General features: G+C 34.0%; 2 protein-coding genes and 1 pseudogene across 2 annotated transcripts; 2 read left to right on the top strand and 1 right to left on the bottom strand.

The window, feature by feature from the left end:
* Positions 1 to 5,749: 5,749 nt before the first annotated feature.
* LOC110801960 (uncharacterized) lies at positions 5,750 to 6,307 on the bottom strand. The gene has a single exon (XM_022007367.2). The coding sequence runs from the start codon at positions 6,305 to 6,307 to the stop codon at positions 5,750 to 5,752; it is 558 nt and encodes a 185-aa protein (XP_021863059.2).
* Positions 6,308 to 10,021: 3,714 nt separating this feature from the next.
* LOC110801961 (probable aquaporin PIP2-5) lies at positions 10,022 to 13,730 on the top strand (annotated as a pseudogene).
* A 1,107-nt stretch (positions 13,731 to 14,837) lies between these two features.
* LOC110801956 (probable aquaporin PIP2-5) lies at positions 14,838 to 17,868 on the top strand. The gene is made up of 3 exons (XM_022007365.2): positions 14,838 to 15,210; positions 16,436 to 16,872; positions 17,637 to 17,868. Exons 1-3 carry the CDS (start codon positions 14,910 to 14,912, stop codon positions 17,730 to 17,732), a joined length of 834 nt encoding a protein of 277 aa, XP_021863057.1. The 5' UTR covers positions 14,838 to 14,909; the 3' UTR covers positions 17,733 to 17,868.
* The last annotated feature ends 781 nt before the right edge of the window (positions 17,869 to 18,649 follow it).

Genomic DNA, 18,649 nt, shown 5'->3' on the forward strand with positions numbered 1-18,649 from the left:
GATGAAATTCAGGATGAAACTCAGAGATCTTTAGAAGTTTTTGGTGAGAATCATGGACAATCTAGAGATGTAACCCCGCGTAGATCGCAGAGATATAGATCTCAACCGGAAAGGTACTTAGGTATTTTGACAAACGAGAGCTATGATGTTCTATTACTTGAAAGTGATGAACCTGCAACTTACAAACAAGCTATGAAGAGCCCTAGCTCCAAGCAACGGCATGAAGCCATGCAATCAGAATTAGACTCCATGTCTGAAAACCAAGTATGGGATTTGGTCGATTTGCCAGATGGCTACCAAGCCATTGGAAGCAAATGGGTTTTCAAACTGAAAAAGGACAAGGATGGGAAACTTGAAGTTTTCAAAGCTAGATTGGTTGCAAAAGATTACAGGCAAGTCCACGGTGTGGATTACGATGAAACCTTTTCACCAGTTGCAATGCTAAAGTCTATTCGGATAATGTTAGCAATCGCTGCATATTACGATTACGAAATATGGCAGATGGATGTCAAAACCGCTTTCTTAAACGGCGTTTTAACAGAAACTGTGTTTATGACACAGCCTGAGGGTTTTGAGGATCCAAAGAATGCTAAAAAGGTATGCAAGCTAAAGAAATCGATCTGCGGATTGAAGCAGGCATCAAGGAGCTGGAATATACGTTTTGATGAAGCAGTCAGTGACTTTGGTTTCATCAAGAACGCAGACGAATCTTGTGTATACAAGAAAGTCAGTGGGAGCAAAATTGCTTTTCTAGTATTATATGTCGACGACATATTGCTTATCGGAAATGACATTCCTATGTTGAACTCTGTCAAGATTTGGCTTGGGAAATGTTTTTTGATGAAGGATCTAGGAGAAGCACAGTACATATTGGGCATCAAGATTTACAGAGATATATCTAAAAAGATGATTGGACTTAGTCAAAGCACTTATATCAATAAGGTGCTTGATAGGTTCAAGATGGCAGACTCCAAGCGAGGCTACCTACCCATGTCTCATGGAATGACTCTAAGCAAGACTCAGTGCCCAAAAACACTTGATGAGCGTAGACGAATGAATGGGATTCCATATGCATCATTGATTGGTTCAATAATGTATGCTATGATATGTACACGCCCGAATGTTGCGTACGCACCAGTCAGACCCAGGAGAGGCACATTGGACTGCTGCCAAGAATATTCTGAAGTACCTGAAAAGGCACAAAGATGACTTCCTGGTCTATGGTGGAGATGATGAATTAATTGTTAAAGGCTATACGGACGCAAGTTTCCAAACCGACAAAGATGATTTCAGATCACAGTCTGGGTTTGTCTTCTGCCTCAACGGAGGTGCAGTAAGCTGGAAAAGTGTTAAGAAAAGCACCATTGCGGATTCTACAACTGAAGCGGAGTACATTGCTGCACATGAAGCAACAAAGGAAGCTATATGGCTAAGGAAGTTCATAGGTGAACTTGGTGTAGTCCCCTCCATTAAAGGACCAATAGCCCTATATTGTGATAATAACGGAGCTATTGCACAGGCAAAGGAGCCTAGACACCACCAAAGAGTCAAGCATGTACTTCGTAGATTTCACCTTCTACGAGAGTTCGTTGAAAGAAAAGAAGTAGAGATAAGCAAGATTGGAACTGATGACAACATATCAGATCCATTGACTAAACCTCTGCCGCAGGCGAAGCAAAACTCGCACACTGCAGCTATGGGAATCAATCATATTGGAGAATGGCTTTGATGTCCTTGTTTAATGTTTTAAAGTTTTAGAGTTTAATACTTTGCAAAACATTATTGGTTAATCATTCACCATAAATGAATAGAATTCATTTTCCATTTAATTTGTGGTTTATTAAATGATGAGTCCCTTCAATTTGACGAAATATTCAAGATAGACTGTCAGGACCAGTCCTGTGACTAAGAAATGTCTATCAAGTGAACTTGAATGTCAAAGGTTGAAAATGGTCCCTAGTCGGAGTTTTCTATAAAATTGGACGCATAGAAAACGTTAGACGATTAGAATGCAAGATGACTAGTAGTTCTGTTTCTTGAACTATGTGGACATGGCAATGTCATAATCATTTGCATAGATACTTACTTTGTGAAGACTAGTATCGGACAAGACCTATGAAACTTTACTGTAAGAGATGAAAATCTGTCATAAGTAAATTTCATTAAAATTATTAGACACTAAATCCTCAATACCTGAGTGATTTGAGATTGCTTGTTTGAGAACTGGTTACTTTGACGTTGACCAACCGTCGCACCGTAAAAGGAGGCTTTAAAGGCAACGCTCAGGTAATCACCTATCAAACGAAGTCTAATCTCAAGATCGCAAGATTGGGATTGTCCTCCCATAAATCGGGATGAGATGGTTAAAAGTTGTACAAGGCCACTCAGAGAGCTAGAAACTGTAAAATGCATGGCCGTGCTCAGATGAATCATAGGCTATGATTATCTGTTTATTTGATCAGTTGAACTCTGAAACCGAGAAACACCTCTGGACGTAATAAGGATGACAACTCTTACCTTATGTTCAAGAGCAAGCATCGAGCGACAAAGGAATTAGGAAATGCACACTTGTCCCTAAGGACAAGTGGGAGACTGAAGGAAATAATGCCCTTGGTCCAAGTATGCATTTAATGTTAAGTCTAATAAATGCGGTTCAGTATTAATTAACAAGTTAATAATTCAGTGAGATCAAGTGAGCTGAATGCCTAGCTGGAGGCCACTTCAGTTCAAGTGGAATTAATGATATTAATCCACAGCTTACTCTTGACTGAACCCGTAGGGTCACACAAATAGTACGTAAACGGATCAAGTATTTAATGGAATTAAATACTTCATCTATGGATATTCGGAATCGACGGATCTTGGTTTCAGTGGGAGCTGAGATCGTCAAAGGCAAGAAATGAATACTCCGGAAACGATGATATTGCCGGAAACGGAAATATGGATCGTATCGGAAATATAAATATTATCCAAGTCGTAGATGTTGCCGGAAACGGAAACATGGTACGTATCGGAAAATATTATTGGAAATGGAAATATTGCCGGAATCGGAAATATTGCCGGAAACGGAAATATTAAATATTTGTTCGAAACGGAAATTAAATCCGGAATCGGAAATATTAAATATTGTTCGTATCGGAAATGAATTCCGGAAATCAAGAATTTAATCGGAAGCGTATCGTACGAATTAGCATCGGACGAGGCTTGCCAGACGAAGGCCCAGCACGAAGCCGGGCCATCGCCTAGCAAGCCAAGCGCAAACACCACACGCCAAGCATACGACCAGGCCCAGCGCAAAAGTCAGGCCCAGCCGAAGCTTGGGCGCGCGCGCGGACAAGACTGCGACAGTGGGCCTTGCGCTGTGCGCTCGGCGTGTGCCGCAAGGCCTGCGTGCGGGCGTGCGGTGCTTGTGCGCCACTCTGTGTGTTACTCGGAATCCTAAGGCTACCGGGATTCGTAATATGATTAAATCTAATCCTAATAGATAAGGTTTGTTTAATTAGAGTCCTAGTAGGATTATAATTAATTAGATTTGTATTCTAATAGGATTATAATTCCTTTCCATAAACTCTATAAATAAGTGCCTAGGGTCACATATTTACATCGAGATTTTGAAGTATTCAAAGGTAAGATTTTCAAGCAAAAATCAGCCACAAACACTTGCCCTATTTAGCCGAAAATCCTTGTACCTTAAGGGAGATTCTAGTTGGTCAAGCTTAAGGCGGATCCGGATGTGCTGTGGACTATCTATGGAGGGACGACACTTGGAGTCCTAAAGACTTGTTCTTGTTCGGTTCGGGCGCAGCTAGGGAGGGCACGCTACAAAGTGTATGCATCTGAATTATGCTAAATGATTATGTGTAAATAATATGTTTCATGGCTTTATGGTTTTTCCGCATGATTTATGTTTATTCATATGTATCATAACCTCACACAATCCAAGATTAATTCAACTTTAATTTAGCCTTTCCTTAACCAATTGTCAAACTTCCTTTCGTAGACATAAAATATCAACTTACCAAATAAGGCCCACGGTCCTCATAAATGAAATACTAAAATGGGAACAATGATTAATCACGAACCATAATAACATATATATATATAATAATTCCCCCATGTGAATTAATAATATAAATTTCCCAACCAACATGTTTGCATCAATCCTCCATACAAACATAATATAATTCTCAATAATATAAATTCCATACTTAACATATTTGCAATCCACATCCATCATGCAAAATCCAAAATAATAGTAATCATATAGGTTCAACGTTGTTCCTACACATGAAACTAATCCCATCAATCACATAGGATGTACGTACCTTGTGTAAAAAAATTGCGAGGGCACTTTAACAACTCAAGAGTCGCCTACGGAGAATTCTCCACCTAAAAACAACCAATATAAATTCATATCAATTCCCCTTCTTGAATTTATAGCAACATTAGAGTACTTCAAACCCTTCCTAAACATATTTAGAACATTCCCCAACATCAAAAATTAACTACTTAACATCCTAGCATAGTGATTACTACACTAACGTTCACAAATCATCATAAACTCCAATAAACATCCATTTTTAAAATTCCAGCAATATGAAATAATTTAAAACTTCACCAAAACCTAATTAACATGCTTAGAATCATAAAAACCATAACTTTAATAATCTATAATCATCCTACCATGATTTTAAAACTATTAGAACCTTAAAAATTCATGCTTTAATAGTTAAAACCCTTATTTCAATCAATTTATAGAATCTATAATCATCCTACTATGATCTATAATTATGCAAAACATATAATTTGAAATTCATAATAAATCATAAAAACTATAAATTTAATTCAAGAAAACATAAATCAAATTATTAAAACATAATTAAAAACATTAATTAGTTTAAGGGTTTAAGAATTAACAAAAATGAGAGAGAAGGGGGGATGGCTGGCCGGAGGTAGCTGGCGGCGCGGCAGCAGGGACTGTAATACCTCGTATTTTTATAATAATTATAAACATATTTTATTATATTTATAAAGCATTTTATGATTTTTAGAATTTATTTCGCATTTAAATATTATTTAAATGTATTAATTAATTAGAATATTTATTATTTTAATTAATTACGAAACGAATTTAATTTTCGAGTCGGAAAATTTAATGGGTCGCAAGTAATTTTAAAGGTTTGGGTTTTAAATGAAAAGTCCAACTCGTTTTATTAATCGAGCCCAATCAAAAGAATTTAATTCTAAGCTTAAGGCTAGCCCAATCATTTAAATGCTTAGCCCAATGTCAAACTTCCAAGCCTAGCCCACTAGGGATATGAGAGCCTATAAATAGCAATCGCTAACTGCTGTACCCGGGTACAACCAGCTCTGGTTGTAGCCCCTAAAAACGACGCGCTCATATTGTTTGTTCATTCTTGTCGACTGTTTGTTCTTTTTTATTGTACTGTTTGTTCATTCTTCTTGTACTGTTTGTTCTTTCTTGTTGTACTGTTTGTTCATTCTTGTTGTACTGTTTGTTCTTTCATGTTGTTTTTTGAATTCATCATCAAAATTTCATAATTGTTGTATTTTTTGTTCTTTCTTCTGGAATTTTATGTTCTTTTTTATATATATTTTTTTTTTGCTAGGCAAGCAAGATCGAATAATATTAAGTTCAAAACAGATTTACAACCTAAACTAACTCAAGGATGAAACAAACCAACTAGGTTGGACCATTCCATCAAAGAGCTAGAAACAGAAAGCTATCTTACAGAGTAGCAAACCACAAGCTATCTCTCCTAGATACATGTTTAGGTAAAACAACCAAAATTCGATCTCTAACATTTTGCTTAACTCTAGCTACCATATTCTGAACAGTTGGAAAGGAAGCATTCCAAAAACAACAATTCCTACTTGACCAAACAGCATACACTGCAGCAGCTAGCATTGCAAAGCTAACCTGCCTTCTAAACTTTGACATTCTGCCATGAGCAATACACCTCATGAGCTGCTTCAGATTACCAGTGGAATAAGTAATCCCTAACCAAGCTTTGAGAGCACTAATGCATCTGCTGCTATAGGGACAAGCAAAGAACAGATGCTTATGATCTTCATCAGCTTGTCCACAAATCAGGCAACTTGCAGTATTACTAACACCAAATCTTGCCAATTTTGCAGTGGTTTGAAGCCTGTCCTGCACTGCCAACCAACATATGAATCTATGCTTAGGGATATTCAGCCTATTCCACACCATATTATCCCACTGAATCACAGGTTTTGGACCAATAATTTTCTCATAAACTGTTTTCACAGAATAATGAGGCATAGCAGCTAACTCAGTTTGAGTATAGACTAGTTTCAACCTCTCTTTTATGGCACAAATCTTCTTCCAATACCAGCTAGCAGAAGCTACAGGTTTATACTCCCACCAATCCCCATCCTTAATGTGTTCTTTTTTATATTGTTTGTTCTTTCTTGTTTATTTGTTTGGTTATAATAATCATATGGTTAATGTTCATAATTAAACTCTTCATTAATCTTTTATTCTTTCTTTTTGTATTGTTTGTTCTTTCTTGTTGTATTGTTTGTTCTTTCTTGTTGTTTTTTAAATTCATTCATCAAACTTATTGTTGTATTGTTTGTTCTTTCATGTTGGCTTTAAAATTCATCATAAAATTATTCATAATTGTGGTATTGTTTGTTCTTTTTCTGGAATTTTATGTTCTTTTTTATATTGTTTGTTCTTTTTTGTTGAATTATTTGTTCTTTCTTGTTTATTTGTTTGTTCATAATAATTATCTGCTTTATTGTTTGTTCTTTCTTGTTGTATTGTTTGTTCTTTCATGTTGGCTTTAAAATTCATCATAAAATTGTTCATAATTGTTGTATTGTTTGTTCTTTTTTCTGGAATTTTATGTTCTTTTTTATATTGTTTGTTCTTTTTTGTTGAACTATTTGTTCTTTCTTGTTTATTTGTTTGTTCACAATAAATATATGGTTAATGTTCATAATGAAATTGTTCACTTCATTGGTCTTTTATGTTTTTACAAGCGCCTATATTGTTTATTTCCAAATAAATAAATAAATGTTCATTTCCAAAATAGTAAATGTTCATTCCAAATAAATAAATAAATGTTCATTTCCGAAATAGTAAATGTTCATTTTTGTAGTTTATTTCCAAATAAATAAATAAATGTTCATTTCCAAAATAGTAAATGTTCATTCCAAATAAATAAATAAATGTTCATTTCCGAAATAGTAAATGTTCATTTTTGTACCAGTATATTAATGTTCATTTTAAACAAGACAAAACGACATCGTTTTGGATGGGGGTACAGCCAGCTTTGACTGTACCCGGGTATAGCCAAAAATTTGCGTATAAATAAGACTCTCCTCATTTAATGAACCCCTTATTTTTCATTAAGCCTTTCCTCTCTTGCTTGCCCCACACTCCTCCTCTCCTCTCTCCTCTCTTGTCCGGCTCGCCGCACGCCCAGCACGAGCACTCGTGCCCTCGTGTGCTGCGTGCCCTCGTTGCTCGCCCTCTTGTGCTGCTGTGCCCAGCGCACACCCCTCACCATTAGAATATTGATAATAGTTGATTGTAAATATTAATTTTTTTAAAGTTTAATTATTACTAAATTTTTAACCATTAGAATATTGATAATAGTTGATTGTAAATATTAATAAAAATACATTAATAAAGTAATCATTATTTAGTTCTTATATTAATAATATGTTTTTACGTTATTATTAATAATATTATTAATCTTTAATAATTATCCAAAATTTATAAAATCCAAGTACGAATTTGAACAATTTGTAAAAAAATATTTGTAACTAACTTTTTAATTATAAACATCTTTATACTCTGTAATGTAACTTTATCACGAGCGAAAAACAACTCGATTTTTGATACTACGTACGAGAATTTTACTTGATGCATTGATGTAAATAAGTAATATTATGATTATTGCGTCTCACCAAAAAAATCGTCCATTGATTTGTGATGTACACGTAATTTTAAAAGTGTTTATTAAATTTTCCCCTTATAATTATATTGATAGTAATTAATACTCTCTCCGTCCCGGAATACTTGACCTATTTTCCTTATCGGGCCGTCCCTTAATACTTGACCTGTTTCTAAAAATGGAAATATTTTTACAATATTATATTATTTCTCACTCCACCCCTATTAACCCACCTACCCCCTACTCCATACAAAAAATAATTAAAAATTCAACCCCTACTCTCCCCCAACCCCACCCCTTTACACATTTTCCACCAACTATATTAAAATAATACCCCACTATCAACTACTACCTATTAAATTAAATAAGTCAATTCAAGTCCCTTAAACTCTGTGCCGGTCAAACCGGGTCGAGTATTCCGGGACGGAGGGAGTAATAACATATTCATTCATATTTACGTATCATTGATAATTATTATCATCAATTAGTAAACACACATTATTTTAATATAATAATATAAATATGACTTATTTAATAACAACAACAAATAATCATAATATTTAAGACCTTATTGGAACTTATACGACCTTATTGGAACTTATAAGAGTTTATTGGAACTTATAGGAACTTATAGGATCTTATTGGTATAGGACCTTATTGAAACTTATAGGAACTTATAGAACCTTATTGAAACTTATAAGACTTATTCAACTTATAAAAACTTATCTGAACTTAGGTTATGTTCTGTTCACCTTGTTTCAGGAAAAATAAGTCCAGATAAGTTCAAATAAATTTAGATAAGATAAGTTTATGAAAAAAATAAGGGTTAGCCAAGTGCGATTTATAACTAACATAAATTTTGATGAAGTTCTAATAAGTTCAATTAAGTTCAGATAAAATATGTGCAGAAAAAATAAGTGAAAATCAGGTGAATAAATTGCATTCTTATAAAACCTGAAAATAAGATCTTATAAGTTGAAGAGAACAAGCCCTTACCTCATTTTCCCATAATTTGTGACAATTAATTAAGAATTAAAGATTGGCCGGTGAACCCATAAATATTTAGCAACACGATTTACAACCTGTACCCTGTGAATCTGTGACAAAAATACGAGTAAGCTAAGAGCTCTCTAATTAGAGCTTCACTTAGGTGAAAAGTGGGGCCAATTTGAAGTAACAAAAGTTGCTAAATTAGGAAGGTTTGGTTGGCCATTGCCGTGGACGGCAACAATTTTTTGGAAATTTTGTTCCCCAAGTTCACTTACTCCTTTGTTTTTCTCAAAATATTTTCTTAAAAAAATACTCTCCCAATTTCTGAATGCTATTTGAAATCTTGCTAACTGTTTAAAATTTAAGAAAAATGTATAAATTTAATCTCAACGTGTAAGAAAAATATAGTTATATGTAGTTCGTTTGATTCGTCTTATATAATTAGTGTTTTAATAAATAAAAATTATGATTTTTATAACAAAGATCACTACAAGAAATTGTACTATTAACGACGGGAAATCCCGTCGCGAAAGGCCAATAATCGTTGATTAACGACGGGATTACCTGTCGCGAACCCGTCATAAAAGGGGGCCGTCGTTAATAGAAATCCCGTCGTAAATCCGTCGTAAACCTGTCATAAAAGACATTTGCGACGGTTATTCCCGTCATTGTTTGGTTGTTTTCCCCGTCGCAAAAGGCTTTTGCGACGGGATTTTTGACCCGTCGTAATTAGGTTGTCGTTAGTGGATAACGAAGGTTAAAGATATGTAATGACAAATGTGAATGGTGAAAAAAAAACAAAAAGGCAATGGCAGATGTTCTATATATATGGCTTTGGTGGGCCCAACTATCCTGTGCGGAAAATTTTATAGTGTATTTTTACTTATACGTACCGATTAAATTTATGTATTATTGCATAAATTCCATGTTATATTGCTTAAATTTTTCTATCTGCTCCCCTCGTAAAAGTGTTAAAGATCCGCCAACGAAAGGAAGGTAGTTGATAAAAGTCAAACATGTACAAGGATAAATACACTACTCGATCCCCTCCTACTCTTCCATACTCATCTTCGTCTTCCCCTTGTCATTTTGTCTCCTATTTGAAACTAATAAAAGGAGCTGATCGAGGAGGAAGACTTAGATGGCAACACCAAAGGATAAGCAAGGTTCGCCGTGTTCGGGAAAAGACTATTGTGACCCTCCACCGGCTCCATTATTTGACCCAGATGAACTGGGTGAATGGTCATTTTATAGAGCTATTATTGCTGAGTTTGTTGCCACTCTTCTGTTTCTCTATGTTACTGTCCTCACTGTCATTGGAAACAATTCCCAGATTGACCCTGCCAGGCTAAGTTTTGACGCTTGTGGCGGCGTCGGAACTCTTGGCATTGCTTGGGCTTTTGGTGGAATGATCTTCATCCTTGTTTATTGTACCGCCGGTATTTCTGGTGAGATATACTTATATTTTATATTTATGCATGGGTAGTTTCTTAGATTTGCATGTTAAATATATGTTCCATTTTACGTGCACATACAAAAATGATTGACAAAATTATTAATGAGAACAAATTGTTATTGGTCTCGACTACGCAGTATAGTTTCAAGATCGAGGTAAATAATCTTATACTCCCTCCGTCCCAAAATTATAGTCTTGTTTGAGGAAAAATACGGATTTTAAGAAAAGTGGAATATAGTGTGTGGGAAATTGAAATATAGTACATTGATGTTGAAAAAATAAATATAATACATGTAAAAAGGAATAAAGTACATGAGAAAGAGAAAATAGTACATGTAAAAAGGAATAAAGTACATTTTTTTTGTTTTGTTGTCCCAAATGAGGGTAACATAGGAAATATTTCATGTTCAAATAAGGAGGACTATAATTATGGGACGTCCGATTTAAAAAACATGACTATAATTTTGGGACGGAGGGAATAGCTAGGAAGACATGCATTCTGCAATGATTACATACCTATTGTTAGTTTGTTACAATGATGTGACCAATTTTTTCTGAAAGAATGTACTAAAATATCCGAATCTAAAATCTATCATATACAAGATCTCAGTCTTAGCCATTATGCAGGTCAATACCTTATTAACCTCGTTGGTGGACAAATGAATTGTAAATACTACAGGGTTGTGATTTGGGAGTTGATATAATCATTGAACTTAACCCTAGTATAATAGAATCACGCTTTAGTGCATTACAAAAGTTTATTAAGAGTAGCTCCAAATCTCCAATGGTCATAAAAAGAACATGCTAGCAAAAATAAAGTTATATGAGCTGCAGGTGGTCAATATAGAGTTGACTCAAGTGGTAAGCAGCTTGATGCCGCTTAAGGGAGGTCTCAGGTTCGAGCCTCGCCGTATGCAGAAATTTTTGTTGGGAGACTCACCCACCATAAGCAAGGTGTGCGACCCGGGTCGGATCCGGATGTAGTCGGAGCTAAACTCCGGCAAACCAGGTGTGCTATGCATAAAATATATGAGCAGGTAGTTAAGCGTTGGTAAATGAATTACGTAAACAACTGTCAAAATATTGTAACTCGTATGAGCAGGTATGTAGCTGAGAAAAATGAAAAGGTAAAATAAAAAAAAAATTATAATAAAATAAAGTATTATATATTGAGAGCTACAAATTAGGTATTGTAGCAAACCCATGAGATGTATTCTAACTTAAATCATTGTAGTTAGAAATTTGACTACACCATCTTGTAGCTAACTATTGGAGTTGCACTAATTAGAGAATCTTTACAAATTTCTTCCGATAAGATTCGAGCTTGGGACTTGCAACACGAAAAATTGATGTCTAACCATCTTAGCCAACCATTAGATGTGATCTTTCTTACACATAAATACAAGTGGAGTACAACTTAAAACATCAAAGAGTATAATATACACCAAATTTGTACATAATGCACATAATTAATAATATATGATGTTCAGAGTAGTAACCCAGGGATTCGTCCTGGCCAAACAGTAAATGAGATTAAAAAGTGGTGGAAAATGTTGAAATAGGTGGGCACATAAATCCAGCGGTGACATTTGGGCTGTTCCTGGCTCGGAAGGTATCACTACTGCGAGCCGTATGTTACATGGTGGCGCAATGCTCAGGAGCCATATGTGGAGTTGCATTAGTGAAGAACTTTCAAGAAACTTATTACGAGAATTATGGTGGTGGGGCAAACAAGCTATCAACTGGATTCAGCACCACCACTGGTTTGGCCGCCGAGACTAATTTTCTTTGGCGTGAGTGAGTCAAGAGGACAATACAAATTATAAATGAGACGGAGGATTTGAACTTGAGACCTGCTGTTTACAGACAATCAACCTTAACCATTAGACCAAAATCTCTTAATATAACAAGAGTAACATAATATATATTGTATCGAAATATTCATATGTAACAGTACAGTGAGAATTTACGGTTATCTTTTATTAACTCGGAGACAATCGGACACAAATCTCAAGTCAATATTTAGGAATTATAGGAAATGAGTTAGCATTTTCTAGAAGAGTACGTAGTTGGAATTTCAATAGTCCTAATGTGATTAACGTAGGATATAGTCTTCTTTTGAGTCCATTCTTTTCAAATAACAAGGAAATTTTGATACTTTTAGAATTGTTTCCATGTTGGGCATGGGACCATGGGTCCACGACTAAGACAAAAATTGTCTACGACGCCAGAATAAGAATAAAGTCATAGTTTATCTATTACAAAAAAAAAAAAAAAAAATCTCCCTATATACATAAAAAGAAATCGAAATTCTTAAAACGTGATGTACGTGCATGGTAAACGACTATTATGTTGATAATTTCACCTTATATAGTTCATTATTATACCGGATTACTTTTGGTGTTGATCAAATTTAGAAAACCATTATCCTTTGAGATTTATCCTTGTGTGCTAATGGACTCGTTAATTTGTCCTTGAAGTAATTAACTAATTATAAAATCGCTAATTTATCATTGTGTGCTAATAGAGTCGCTAATGATTGATTGATTTGTTTAATATGGTCGATTAAATATTGAATTTTAAATGTAGATATTGGCACCACTTCCTATTGGATTTGCGGTATTCATGGTTCACCTTGCAACTATGCATATCACTGGAACTGGCATCAATCCTGCTCGGAGTCTCGGAGCTGCTGTCATCTACAACAAACACAAGACCTGGAGTGACCTTGTAAGTCCATATACCACTAATCTCTATTCGTACACATGGGTTTGACTTTGTAAGATCTAACCCATGTGTGAGAGTCCCACATTGACAAAAAAGAAGAGTTAATCACTTAATAAGGCCAAGGGGATATTCCCCTTATTGCCATATGGTTTTAAGGTGGAACCTCCTTTGAAGTTGTTAAGTGGACTCTCTCTCTTGATGACGAACACTAAGCAATATTTGATATATATATACTACGTACAAATTATAGTACGTTGCATGAATTAACTCTTAACAATTTTGTTTCTTATAAAATTTTTGGTAATGTGCAGTGGATATTTTGTGCTGGACCGTTCATCGGAGCAGCTATTGCAGCATTTTACCATCAATTTATCCTAAGAGCCGGGGCTGTCAAGGCTTTTGGATCCTTCATGAGCAACAACAGCAACCGCGGCTCACAAACATAAATTATATACATTTATACTTGAAAATGATTGAAGTCTATTTTTATTGTTGACTCGGATCATTGTTGAAATTTATAAAGCTTAAGTGTTTTTCTTAAGCTTATTTGATTGATAATTTAATTATTAAAATTACTAGTGTAATAATATGTTGTTGTGCATTTATACGGGTACGATGTTTTCTTATTGAGTTTATGAATTTCAGAATTAATTTAGTGTGGTTTAATTAAGTAATTTTGTTAGTCTTGTGCTACTACGAGTAGAATTTAATCTAAATTTGTTAATATTAGTAGAAAATGACATGCAATAAATCCAACTTCAAAATCACAAATTTTAATTTAAAAGTGGTGTACAATTAATTAATATTGTACGTCGCAATAAAAGTTAACTAAAATTATTTAAAAGCTAAACGGATATAAAAGTTATCTACTCCGTATTTTTTAGTGATAAAAGGGGAAAACATATCCTTTACTCATAGTAAATGAAAAATGTTGTCAGGTTTTTAATGTGTACCTTTTGAAAAATTGTTTTTGGACCCATAACAAAACTGAGAATGAATTAAAATAGAAAATTAATTTATTTTCCAAAAAAAAAACCGTTTAAACAAACACACATTTTAATTACCCGGTATAATGTAAAAGTTATTTATTTTTTTCCTTTTAACAAATCATCCGTTCAAAGTCACTCATTTTGATAAAAATTATCCCTTAAAAATCACTGTGTTTAACCATGTAAAATCATCTCTTTTAAAATGTTTATCAATCTAACATATATTATTTCATAATATAAACCAAAAATATAATAAAAGTTACAATGATTAATAAATTTATTATATACCTAGTGGCACAGGACCTATTAAATTGAAACAAGCTAGCATGGTCTAAATGATACCTTTTCTTTCATCAATTACATAAACACGTTTTTCTGGATCAATAACAGTTAATTAAAGATTGGTGGGTGAACCCACAAAGATTAAACTAGTTTTACAACCTGTCCTTGGTGACTAAAATAGAGCTTGGAGGAGGTTGAAATGAGGGGGCCAGCAAAAATCACATACTTGTTTACAACATGAATTGAAGAAGAATAAAGAAATGTATTGATGAGAAACAAAGAACAAAGAACAAAGAACAAAGAACAAAGAATAATTTATTGCGTAAACTGCAATAAAATGTTGAGAAAACATGTTACAAGGTAGACCAACTTCTTTCCTCTTTTTGCCTTTATTTTTTACTGTACTGATTACATTAATATAAATACAAGTACGTACTATATATATCCATAACACACATACTCGATCATCTATTCATCTTCTTCCATCTGCATATCTCGGAGTTTAAACACAAAATGCAAACACAAAATGAATTGGAAGAAAAACGACTTCATTACAAAGACGATTTACCAGCTCCAATAATTGACCCACTTGAACTAGGGAAATGGTCATTTTATAGAGCTGTGATAGCTGAGTTTGTTTCTACCCTTGTTTTTCTCTATATTACTATCCTCACTATAATAGGATACAATGTCCAGACTGACCCTGCCATGAACCATGCTGTTAGTGCTTGTGGCGGTGTCGGGATTCTAGGGATTGCTTGGGCTTTTGGTGGCATGATCTTCATACTTGTTCATTGTACCGCCGGTATTTCAGGTCAGCTACCTATCCTATATTCCTACCTACTCTTATATCCATCACTCCTTAACTTTCATTTTGCATTTTTTGCTTTACGTACATGCATGCAAATATGCAATATGATCGATCAAATATAAGCAGAAGCTCGATCGAGACAACTTTTTATTGTTGCAAATTTCCAACTTTAACTTTAGCTTTATCCTAGCTTGTTATAGTCTCAATATCTTTTATTTATAATATTTTTCTACAAGGAGTTGAGTGTCTATATCTTATGATTTATGAATAATTTGATATTAGCACCTTTTTTTTTTTGGTAAGTAAGAAGATTATATTGCCAAAGAAGAAGGCACAAAGGCCCATACACAACACCTAGACAAACACCAATGGGAAGGGACTTACCTTCTAGGAAGGGTCTTCCCAAGCCCAAAGGGAGGCACTCCACAAACAACAAAAACTACTTTTACATTGAAAGCAGAAGTTAACTAATTTTTAACCAAAACTAATACATAGACATTTGAATGTCAGTTACAAGGAAAAGAACCAACTCTTATCGACGGGGCTAAGCTTTCCTGGCATAACTTGATAAATTCTGAGACGTAAATTTGCTTTAACAGTTTCAACAACGATATTAGGGTGCTGCATTTTATGTTCCCATATTAGCACCTTTTAAGTTTCAGGTTTTTATACCTACCATCTTATTAAATGTAATTTTATATTACCACCTTAATCTTATGAAATATTTTATATTTACCACCTCTTGACAAACTTCATCCAAATTACATCTATGTTAGCCCTATTTAACAAACTTTTTTATTTGGGAACCAAATGAAAGAGAAAGATAAATTAAAGAAGTTCGTTAAGTGGCGCCCATATGAACGGAACCACTACAAGAATTTGAATTTTTAATGAACTTAATAACGACCGGTCAAAAATCCCGTAGCAAAACCTTTTGCGACGGGGCTAACAACCAAACAAGGACGGGAACAACCGTCGCAAATGTCTTTTACGACGGGATTTTTCATTAATGACGACCCTTTTTTATGACGGGTTCGCGACATGAAATCCCGTCATTAATCAATAATTATCGGCCTTTAGAGACATGATTTTCCATCGTTAATGGTACAATTTCTGGTAGCGAACATTTGATGAAATCCGTTAAAAAGTGACGGGAACAATTAACATTTTATAAATTTAAGGTAGTAAATATGAAATTGATTAAAGTTGGTGAATTTGATAAAACTAGGTGGGCACATAAACCCAGCAGTAACATTCGGGATGCTCCTAGCACGAAAACTCTCACTATTGTGCGCCGTATCATATATGGTAGCACAATGCTTGGGGGCCGTATGTGGTGTAGCGTTAGTAAAGGCGTTCCATGGTGTTTACTACGACAAGTATGGCGGTGGAGCAAACAAAGTATCACCTGGATACAGTTCCGGCACCGCTTTAGCCGCCGAGATCGTGGGTACCTTCGTTCTTGTATACACTGTTTTCTCTGCTACTGATCCTAAGAGAAAAGCTAGGGACTCACATATTCCTGTATTAACACCACTTCCAATTGGAATTGCTGTATTTATGGTTCACCTCGCAACCATCCCCATTACTGGAACTAGCATTAATCCTGCTCGGAGTTTTGGACCTGCTGTTGTCTACAACAAGCACAAAACCTGGAGTCATCTTGTAAGTACAATTACCTAATCCTGTTTTAAAAATAATTAACCTCGTGTTAAGTCTCACATGTCATAACTTTTGATGGTGGAAATAGGGAGGAATTAATAATTGGGTGATGATAAAGGTCGCAAGTTGTGACAATATTCTTGTCCGAGTTTAATTGATACATATAGGCGTCACGTAGACTATGCGTCATCAAACTATTTTTTACTATCAATGCAATATTTTTACTATGAGAATATGTAAATAAGGTAGTCGAAACAAATTATAATATTAAGATTTTCCTACCTTTTTTTTTAAAACATGTATAAAGGTCATATAAGTTAAATATTTTAGTTTCCAATTTAAATCATGACACATAAGCTAGCATGCAATAATGTCATCATTGTGACATGGCTTAAAGGTCTCATGTTGCGACCTTTATCATTTTCAAAATCAATATGTATATTGCCTTAAAAAAAAAAAGCATAACAATTGTGACTATTAAGGTATTGTTATGTTCGACTTATTTTGACTTATTTCTCACAAAATAAGTCTAGTACGTTAAGTTCAGAAAAAATAAGTTTTTTCAAGCATTTTCAAACACAAATAAGTTAATTTCAGACAAAATAAGTTTTTTGTAACGAAACTGATAATATAAGTTCAGTCAAAATAAGTCGAATGTAACGAAGCTGAAATCGAGACGAAAAGAATATTAAAATGGGTGTTGCATGCCTGAACTGATTTTTAACTACTTCGCATTTTTTATGTTTCCTTGACAACTTTTAACGCAGTGGATATTTTGGGTTGGACCCTTCATCGGATCGGCTATTGCAGTTTTCTACCACGAAGGTATCCTTAGAGCAAAAATGTTCAAGGCTTTGGGATAATGAAGACCTCTCAATTATATATCAATACCCCAAAAAACTATTGAAGTGTATATTTTTAATTATGGGTTTGTCATTATTTAAATGGAAATCCAATGTAAAATACACATATTTTTTACGAATAAACTTATGTGAATGATCAGAGTCTCTCATAAATTTAGATTCAACATACACATAATTTATACTGCGTACAAGTGTACAACATACTTAAAAATTTATGGATTACACTATAAGAAACTCTGCTTTTTTTCGACTTAATTTTGATAATATTTTACGCATTAAATATCGGCATTTTGTCGGTATATCTTAAATTCTCAATGCGACAACAAACTATTATGTATTTTATCCGTCTCTAAAAGACTGTCATGTATTTATTTTATAGATGTTCTTGTAAGTTTGTCCCATACAAGCAGTACTATATATTAAATGATAAACTTTTTTTCACTTACTCTTTTTATCTCTTCTCATGAATGCCCTTTGCCAAAATGCACAATTTACACTCAAAATTTAATAAAGTGAAATTTAGGGTTCGTTATGTTCAACATATTTGACCTGAACTTAACTGAACTTATCTGAACTTATTGAAACTTATTACTAATAACATTACTAATAATAAATAATAAATAATAAATAATAATAATAATAATAATAATAATATTTGACTTTGTTAGCATTTGATTTATAATAATAATAATAATAAAATAATAATAATAATAAAATAATAAATAATAAGTAATAAATAATAAATAATAAATAATAAATAATAAACAATAATAATATTAATAAATAGTAAATAGGGAGTGTTCTGGTGTTGAAGCGGGTGAAACAATAGGCTTCGAACGAAGGCCCCTTTTATGTGTGTTGAAGATCTTGCTAGCTCAAATGTGTTGTGTCCAAATCAACCTGCACAATAGACAAGT

This window comes from Spinacia oleracea, chromosome 1 (genome assembly GCF_020520425.1).
Source record: "Spinacia oleracea cultivar Varoflay chromosome 1, BTI_SOV_V1, whole genome shotgun sequence".
NCBI lineage: Eukaryota > Viridiplantae > Streptophyta > Magnoliopsida > Caryophyllales > Amaranthaceae > Spinacia > Spinacia oleracea.